Source organism: Megalobrama amblycephala, unplaced genomic scaffold (assembly GCF_018812025.1).
Source record: "Megalobrama amblycephala isolate DHTTF-2021 unplaced genomic scaffold, ASM1881202v1 scaffold503, whole genome shotgun sequence".
Taxonomy (NCBI): Eukaryota; Metazoa; Chordata; class Actinopteri; order Cypriniformes; family Xenocyprididae; genus Megalobrama; species Megalobrama amblycephala.
Window position 1 is genome coordinate 58,332 of NW_025953418.1, and position 8,918 is coordinate 67,249.

Below are 8,918 nucleotides of genomic sequence, written 5' to 3' on the forward strand. Positions count from 1 at the left end.
AATAAATATATTAATCTTGTAATTCTCTCTGGACAAATGTCTTTTTAAAGGTTTAATGTCTTAAATGTACATGTGAGCAGTTGTGAATTATAATCATATTGTTTCTAAACATTATAAAGCTTTGATTGGTTAAACCAAAAACACATTTTCATGATTTGTAGATACACGTGTTTCCAAATGAAAAACACATCTCACATACTCTTACTCATCTTAAACTATCTGTTTTTCTGTGTATGAAAGAAATGTTTGTGTTTTGATTTTTGTATGAAGAATTATTTGGCTATAAAGACAATCTGCTTATAATGATGATGCAATATATTTGTTTTGTATTTGTTTATTAAAATGTATATTTTTGAGTTCCTCAAATCATGATACAAAGAACAGCAGAGCAACAAAACTTTTATTCAGTGAACTATAGTAATGCATCAGAATGTGTCTCATATTCGCTGATCTTCACTGTAGAATCTGAAGTCTTGAATCTGGACTCACTGAAACAGGAAGTAGAAGAGCAGAGGAGAGAAGAGCAGGAGGAAGCTTCCCTTAAACACTCCATCTAATCAAGATAAAGAAATCAATATACTACTTCTACTACTACTAATAATAGTAAATTAAAATAGCATGTTCCTTGTTGATCAATTTTGTCACAGTTTTGTAAACTCAGAAAGCACTTGACTATGCTGTTCTGCTTTACATTATTCTTCTTGAAATTTAAAATTGTACTCCCTATGAACAACCACTTTGAATTATTATACTAGTGTTTACGGAAAAAGGCAATTGCTAGATGTCAATGTAAATAAGCACACGGTCAAAAAAAAGGCCAGTACCTGCTGCATTGCAGAGGTCAGTGTCACAGCAGTGGACAGACACTGTCCCTCCAGTTGGCAGATTTCGGGTCCTTGCATCACATTTCTCTACACACCCTTTAGTTGTGACGGACACCTTAGATGAACCTGCAAAAAGGACAAACTTCCTATAATAGGCTAAAGAAACAATTCCAGAAATCATGTTCCTCTTGCAATAGACAAATAATTGCAATTATGTGATGAGATTAACATTTATACTTCTACTAAACTACGACAGTAAATTTCCACATTCACACTGAACTTACCATCTGTTTGTTCAAATATTCTGCTTTCACATTTAGAAGATCCATCTTTACATGTCTCTGTTGTATCACAGGAACCCATCGAATCAGATGAGCACGAGTAACACTTGAGAGAATATCCTTAAAGACAGAGAGAGACATTCAGTGATCTCTGTGTACCAAATAATACATTCAATACTTGCTGTTTTTGTACCTCCAGTGAAAAAAAAGAAAAGAAGAACAACAGAGACTCGCAGATCCATCTTGTGTCAGGAACCGAATGAAACCACAGTGTTTGCGTTCCTTTTATGTCTGTTCAGAAAGGGGTGGGTTCAACAAGGAAACTTTGTGAAGTCCTACACACACTTGACACATTCAGACACACACAGTAAATGTTTTCTCCTCCAAAATACCTGATGATCAGCTTTAAATAATGGATTTGAGTAATGTCAGTGAATGACATCCCTTAATACCTAAACTTAACAACTACCTTAACAATAAGCAGAAATTGGGAGTTTATTGAGGCAAAAGTCATAGTTGAAGGATTAGTTCACTTTCAAATTAAAATTTCCTGATAATTTACTCACCCCCATGTCATCCAAGATGTCCATGTCTTTCTTTCTTCAGTCGAAAAGAAATTAAGGTTTTTGATGAAAACATTCCAGGATTTTTCTCCTTATAGTGGACCCCAAACAGTTGAATGCCAAAATCACAGTTTCATTGCAGCTTCGAAGCGTTCTACACGATCCCAGATGAGAAATAATCACTCATTTTCTAACGTTTTTTTTTAAATTTTATACATTTTAACCATAAATGCTCATCTTGAACTAGCTCTCTTCTTCTTCTATTGTAATTCTGGCAGTGTAGACACTGCTAAGTGTATTACTGCCCTCCTCAGGTCAAAGTTGAAACTAAATTGTCTTATACAATATGCTAGTGCAAGTATATAACAATTAGTTCAAACTTTGACTTGTAGAGGGCAGTAATACACTTAGCAGTGTCTACACTGCTGGAATTCTAATAGAGAAGAAGAAGGAGAGAGCTAGTTCAAGATGAGCATTTATGGTTAGGAACTATACTCTCTTTCTGGCGTAATACTCAAGGAACTTGGCCGCCGTATCATGGGTGCAGCAGGCGCAATGATATTACACAGCATGACTTTAGGGGAGTTGGATAATGAGCCTATTTTCAAAAAAAGTGGAGTGTTCCTTTAAGGGTGCTTTCACACCTGCCTCATTTAGTTCGGTTGAATCGTACCAGAGTTCGTTTGCCCCTTTGGTGCGGTTCGTTTGGGCAGGTGGGAAAGCAGCAATCGCACTCGGGTGCGCACCAAAAGCGGACCAAACAAGCGTACCGAGACCTGCTTGAAGAGGTGGTCTCGGTACGCTTTCAAACGAACTCTGGAGCGGTTCGCTTGAGATGTGAAAGCAATCGACCCAGTTAACGGACCAACGAACCAAATGATATCATTTTCATAACGGAAAATATGATATAAAAATCAGTAATGTCTGATTCTGTGAGTGAGCACATTATTTACAATATCTAAAAGCCAACGAGCGCCTCTGGTGTGTAATTACACTTCTCCGTGCGAGAATGCTGTCCCGACGAAGTCTCAGTTCCCGCTCTGCTTCATTATAAAATTCAAATGGTCTCTCTCGACAGACACACGGACAACAGGTCGCCTACTAGACAGCGCTGGGAAATCCAGAGATGGAGAGAGAGAGAAAGAGCGCGGGTTTGAATTTGCCGCAGCAAATATGAATTAACTGCGGGAGAGACGGCTACATTTATAAAGTGTTTGTGTGTGTCTCGACAGTTACAAATAAAGCCACAATAAGCTCATGGAGCTAGTTTGTCAATCATTATTTTGATGGATGACGCAGCGAAAACTCTGACCGATAAGAGGACAGTTGTACTCGCATGTGATTTGCCTGAATGCATTTTGGTACGCTTTGAAATGTTGCCATGTGAAAGCGAACCGAACCAAGAAGAAAATGCAACATTGTAACAAATTTAGTCCCTGTTTCGGAACAAAACAAGCGATCCATAGGTGTGAAAACACCCTAAGTGAACGATGGGAGCCAACTCCTTTCTGAGAGCCCATTTATTTGATTTACTTTTTTTTTTAATCATAGTTCAAATTCACTGCTTTTTTCACAGTCTTTTGTCCTGCACCCTTTCCCCTACACTGTAAAAAAAATCCCGTTGTTTCTACGGAAAAATACCGGCAGCTGTGGTTACCAGAACAATACTGTAAAAATGACATCAAACCGTAAACATACTTACGGAGTTACATGTGAATTTTACATTTTAAATATGTATATTTAACATTGGATTTCAGTACACTGTAAAAAAAAAATCCCAGTAAAATTTACGGTAAAATAACATATTTCATTAACTGATATAATGTTAATTTACCAACCTAATGAAGTACTAATATCTGTTTTGTATCTTTATAATACACTGACAGTCACCAAACACAGTGGTGATAAGAGTCACATGATGAATCAAAGTTCATCACAAGCAGCTTTTCCACAAGCTGAGGAGGACAATACTAATATATAGAAGGTGCACACAGTGTCATTCACACACACACACTAAACACCATCATGGTAACATGCATGAAACTTTAAAAATGCAATAAACATTAATTTAACAACATTAGATGTAACATAAAACCCTAATGTACATAACTGATTAGAAAAAAATGAGAAAAACTAAGAAGAAACAGTTATTTCAACAAAAATATATCAAATGTGAAGTGTCATGCAGGGAATTGTGGGAATGTCAATTTATGGTTTTTCACTGTAAATTTTACAATGAATTGTTATTTTTCACTTTCAAAAACTGTGAATTTAACGGTATTTTACCGTAAAATTACATTAAATGTACCGTTAGATCTATTACAGTTATTCACCGTATATAGTACAGAAACTTTCTGTAAACCAATTGACAGTTTTTCACCGCAGCATTTTTACAGTCTTTTACTGTTAAAATCACGGTAATTTTTTACAGTGTAGACAGGGCTCTGGTCAAACACTGTGTGCACCTGCACCAGCAGCTCCCTCTTGTGGGCTTCAGTTAAACATGCAGATATATTACCTTTTGTCGCCCTCTTCACCTCTAGATGGGGAACAAACATAAATGTAGAAATAATTTACTAACATAACAAACTACATCCCTCCACCCATTCTTCAAACCGCTTGTCTTATCACAAAACCTGGACAGAAAGCCAGTCCATCACAGACAACTAATAATACAAAAATATAGTAAATATTGGACTGTTAAACTAATGACATGTAGATATTAGTTTTGGGTCATTTCAGTTCACACCTATTGAAAATGACCATTTAAATTCATTTTCTAATTATTTTTATATTTCTATGTTTCTATAACCTCAGTAATACACAAGATCTCCTGTGTTTTGTGTGTGTTCAACAAACCTTAAGCTCACAAACAAGCCTTTTGTGCCAAAATATGTGATCATTTCAGAGATTTATCATCTGCACATGTAAATCTGCAACATGTCAGATCACATGGACAACTCTGCAGTCTCTCTAGTAAAATCTAAATGTATTCAGTGTAAATGTGTGCAGTTGTGGATTATAGTCATTTAGCATTTCAACTTAAGGCCGTATTCACAAAACATCTTAAGGCTAAAAGTAGCTCTTAACTTGTTGATTTAGGAGAAACTCTTAAAAATAATGGGTGTGTCAGTCCTAATTTTTTGGACTCTTAAATTTTTGCTTTAAGAGTATCGCACCAAAGCATTTTAGCGCTAAAACTAGCTCCTAAATCTGTGAAACGTTAGGAGTAGTCAAGAGGACTCCACTAAGACCTGTATCTTCTCAAACAATGCTAAAATGTTGCCCAAAGAAACTTGTAAACACAAGCGAGGCAATAGTTGAATGAACTTTGAGTGTTGAGCCTTTTCTTCATAAATGCAATACATATTTTGATTTATAGATTTGTATCTACGATAAAAAGCCATGAATAACTATTTATAAATAAATAATGTCAGATTAACTGTGGCAGTTGTTTTCACCAGTTCAAATGATTGAATAAAAAAATATAATAAGCATATTTGGCGTGCTGTCCAGTGGGATCGAGCGCTCCGAGCTTGGAATTTATCCCAAACCCAAAGTTCCATTATCTCTCCAGCCGATGGAGGGATGCAGAAAACTGTCAAGATAACTATAGGTGAGTCGGCTCTCGTCTGTGTGTATATACCTCCACTCGAGCTGATTAGATAGACTGTTTGAACGCGCTCCTCCTTAACTTTATAAAACATAATTTGTCGCTTGAATTCTACATTCTCTTGAGACGCAGACATGTTGAGGCTGACGAATAGCTGAGCATATATGGAAACATGATACCTCATTCAACAATATTTCTATGATTAAATCGCTGACAGAGACTCCTTCCCCATCAGCCAATCACTGTGTGCATAGTTAGTTTGTGTGTTGGCATCATCCATAGCAACGAGGTCAACCCCAACCTTACTCTTAGTTTAAAGGGATAGTTCACCCAAAAATTAAAATTCTGTCATCATTTACTCACCCTCAGGTTGTTCCAAACCTGTAAACATTTCTTTGTTCTGTTGAAGATATTTTGAAGAATGTGGGAAACTGAACAGTTCTGCGACACCATTGATTTCCACAGTATTATTTTTCCTACTATGGAAGTCAGTGGTGCCCCAAAGTGTCCTGGTTACAAACTGGTTACAAAGTATCTTCCTTTGTGTCCAGCAGAACAAAGAAATTTATACAGGTTTGGACAACTTGAGTAAATGATGGTCATTTTTGGGTGAACTATCCCTTTAAGACTTTGTTCTACGCCTTAGTAAAAGTTTGTCTCAGCAGCTTTGTGGGTAAGTTTTAAGAGAAAACTCTTAGCTAAGAACTCCTAGTGGAAAGATAAAATGTTTTGTGAATACGGCCGCAGATTTCCAGTCCCTCACAGAAATAACTGAGAAAGATGTTTACAGGTAAGTAAATATTTTATTACAGCAGTTTATCTCACTCTTTTTAAAACATTACATTTTAAAGTTTCTTTAATTCTTTATTACATTCTATAATAATTTTTATTTTATGCATAATCTGTTAGTGCTGATGCAGTATTTTGTTTAATATTCATTTAATAAAATACATACTTTCAGTTCCTTAAACCAAAGAACAGAAGAGCAACAAACAAACATTATTCAGTAAATTAAGTCAGTTGTGTCTCATATTCAGTTTTTGTGCTGATCTTCACTGTAGAATCTGAAGTCTTGAATCTGGATTCACTGAAACAGGAAGTAGAAGAGCAGAGGAGAGAAGAGCAGGAGGAAGCTTCCCTTAAACACTCCATCTAATCAAGATGATTATTGATTAATACTACTACTAATAATAATAGTTATTAAAATGGCATGTTTATTGTTGATCAATTTCCTCACATTTTTTTAAAAACAGTAAAAACTCTCAGAAAGCACTTGACTAATTCATACACTTTTCATGCTGTTCAAGCTTTACACTATTTTTGACTACTCTTGATATTGTGCATCTTATGAACCATCACTTGTGTATTATTATTGTTTGTTTGAATTATTGAATGACTTGTATAAATCATTTCCTGGTTTTAAATAAAATCCAACTGCTAGCACACAGTCAAATCAAGAATAATACCTGCTGCATTGCAAAGGTCAGTGTCACAGCAGCGGGTTGAAACTGTCCCTCCAATTGCTAACTGTTTGGTCCCTGGTTCACATTGATTTGCACACCCTTTTGTTGTGAAGAACACCTTAGTGGAACCTGCAAAAAAAAGACAAAAACCATATAATAAGATAATAAAACAATCCCAAGATTTAGTGATGTGAAAAGATCCACAAGTAAACTTTTTCTCCAGCAGTACTTTCACTTTCAGTAAATTATTACAGCAGATTTGACACTGGACTTACCAGCTGATTGTTCAAATAAACTGCTTTCACATTCAGAAAATCCATCTTTACATGTTTCCACTGTTGCTTTACAGGAACCCGTCAAAGCAGATGAACAAGAGTAACACTTGAGAGAATATCCTTAAAGACAGAGAGAGACATTCAGATCTCTGTGTACCAAATAATACATTCAATACTTGCTGTTTTTTGTACCTCCAGTAAGAAAAATGAAAAGAAGAACGACAGAGACTCGCAGAACCATCGTGTGTCAGAAACAGAATTATCGTTTCCGTTTCTTTCATGTCTGTTCAGAAAGGGGTGCTTTTAACACTAGACCCGCCAGGGGTCGCTGTATACCTAAAACCGCCATGCGGGTCATTTGATCCGCGCACATTACACCTGTTTTTATATGGCTAAAGAACATATTATTTCACTGTATTATGTCACTGTCTTCACAAAGAAGTGTCTGGAGTCATGAAATGATTATGTCTAGTCATCAACTATATTTTTGTCCTGTTGTTTTATGTTCAAGGTTTTTTTTTTATGCATAAAAAAAATCACTTTTCATAACGGACAATATAAGTCTGCACTGACAACGAGAATTAGAAGGAAGTAAACACATATTTGAGTGGTGTAATATTATAAATAATCATAGATAACCCATGTTATTTAAATGACTAAAATAGCCTATAGACAACAATGAACAATAATAATTCACCACACTGCATAGGATGTATGATGCGATGACAAATTCAAGCGCACAGCTTCACCTTAATTATTTACATCCAAAGTTTATTGATGCTCACCCTCTGTACTATAGCAATCCTGTCCTGAAGAACAGACTCAGTCAGTCTAATTTTTCTCGGAGGCTGGATCGCTGTCTCACCACCATCAGACTCTCCATCACTCATGGCATTTAGGGCTTCTACCTCTTCTGCATCCATAAATCCTTTTACTCATTGTGGCTTTATTTATGAAACTGATAACATTAGGTATTCTAGAAGAATGACCAGCTTTAATTAATAGATTATAATAATGCAAATTAAGAATTTTAAATGGAAACTAGAAAAATTCCTCAAGACAAAAGTTGCCTGTTGCTAGGCATTTTTAGGCAGACATTGTTGAGGATCATACACTGATTCATGAGTCTAAAGGCCAATTCACACCGCCCCGACGACGGCCAACAAACACCAACAAACGCCAACGAACAAGTTGGCCGTTGGATTTAGAATTCTATGAGAAAAAACTGTCATGTTCACACCGCCCCAACAAACACCGACCAACGAGTGACGTCTGACTGGGAAAATTCCACAACTACACAAGTAACCATGTTAACAATATGTCAGGTTAGTTTACTATATTAATAATATAGTATCATATATATTTATATTGTATTAAAGTATTGAGGCAAAACAAAAATAACCTGAAATCCGAAGCGCTGTAGCCATCGATCTGATCGTAACCTATTGCGCTGCGGTTGGTATACGGTTTTTAAACTTTTTTTTAGCGCGACCCTTTTTATTAACGAGACCCATAAGCATATACAACCATGTAGCTAAACAAGTCAAAACGAATTATTAAAAAACGAAACTGAAGGTAAACCTGCGTTGCTCTCATGGTGGTTATAACGTTACCTCTCTCTTTCGGTGAAGTGGAGCAGCTGCTCTTGCTGAATGGCACGGATTGCACTATGGACTATTGTACCTTTTGTATATATATATATATATATATATATATATATATATATAACTGTATTTTATTTTTTATAACGAACAAGCTGCGATGTCACGTTTCCAGTGCTTTGTTGTGTGTGCGTGAGGCGCGGGCGCGATCAAATAGCTGTCTTTGAAGGGGACTTCCCTCATCGTCATGGCAACGGTTCGTTAACAGGTCAGATTACGTCAGAGTTGGCTGCCGTCT

The 8,918-nt window shown here is 36.2% G+C and overlaps 2 protein-coding genes across 4 annotated transcripts; both read right to left on the reverse strand.

Moving 5' to 3' along the window:
* Positions 1-382: 382 nt before the first annotated feature.
* LOC125261848 (gamma-bungarotoxin-like) lies at positions 383-1,661 on the reverse strand. The gene is made up of 4 exons (XM_048180400.1): positions 1,299-1,661; positions 1,109-1,225; positions 825-950; positions 383-553 (listed from the first exon to the last, which is right to left on the reverse strand). The coding sequence occupies exons 1-4, from the start codon at positions 1,345-1,347 to the stop codon at positions 486-488; spliced, it is 360 nt and encodes a 119-aa protein (XP_048036357.1). The 5' UTR covers positions 1,348-1,661; the 3' UTR covers positions 383-485.
* A 4,406-nt stretch (positions 1,662-6,067) lies between these two features.
* LOC125261844 (ly6/PLAUR domain-containing protein 2-like) lies at positions 6,068-8,142 on the reverse strand. Of its 3 annotated transcripts, none has more exons than XR_007183449.1 (4): positions 7,805-8,142; positions 7,020-7,139; positions 6,748-6,873; positions 6,068-6,433 (listed from the first exon to the last, which is right to left on the reverse strand). XR_007183449.1 is itself a non-coding variant. In XM_048180395.1 (4 exons), the coding sequence occupies exons 1-4, from the start codon at positions 7,258-7,260 to the stop codon at positions 6,334-6,336; spliced, it is 330 nt and encodes a 109-aa protein (XP_048036352.1). In that variant the 5' UTR covers positions 7,261-7,539; the 3' UTR covers positions 6,068-6,333. The 3 variants fall into 3 exon arrangements, 2 of the variants coding, with proteins under 2 accessions (XP_048036352.1, XP_048036351.1); XM_048180395.1 differs by lacking the exon at positions 7,805-8,142 and adding an exon at positions 7,212-7,539 and having other exon boundaries at positions 6,068-6,368; XM_048180394.1 differs by lacking the exon at positions 7,805-8,142 and adding an exon at positions 7,212-7,537.
* Between the last annotated feature and the right edge of the window lie 776 nt (positions 8,143-8,918).

What these genes read in the sequence shown, in the direction of transcription:
- LOC125261848 (XM_048180400.1), bottom strand. Translation starts at nt 1,347, where the DNA reads ATGGATCTGCGAGTCTCTGTTGTTCTTCTTTTCTTTTTTTTCACTGGA. An exon ending in AATATTTGAACAAACAGATG is followed by an intron (nt 951 to 1,108) that starts GTAAGTTCAGTG and finishes TCCTTTTTGCAG; the next exon opens with GTTCATCTAAGGTGTCCGTC. An exon ending in TGACCTCTGCAATGCAGCAG is followed by an intron (nt 554 to 824) that starts GTACTGGCCTTT and finishes TATCTTGATTAG; the next exon opens with ATGGAGTGTTTAAGGGAAGC.
- LOC125261844 (XM_048180394.1), bottom strand. Translation starts at nt 7,260, where the DNA reads ATGGTTCTGCGAGTCTCTGTCGTTCTTCTTTTCATTTTTCTTACTGGA. An exon ending in TTTCATTTTTCTTACTGGAG is followed by an intron (nt 7,140 to 7,211) that starts GTACAAAAAACA and finishes TCTGTCTTTAAG; the next exon opens with GATATTCTCTCAAGTGTTAC. An exon ending in TTTATTTGAACAATCAGCTG is followed by an intron (nt 6,874 to 7,019) that starts GTAAGTCCAGTG and finishes TTTTTTTTGCAG; the next exon opens with GTTCCACTAAGGTGTTCTTC.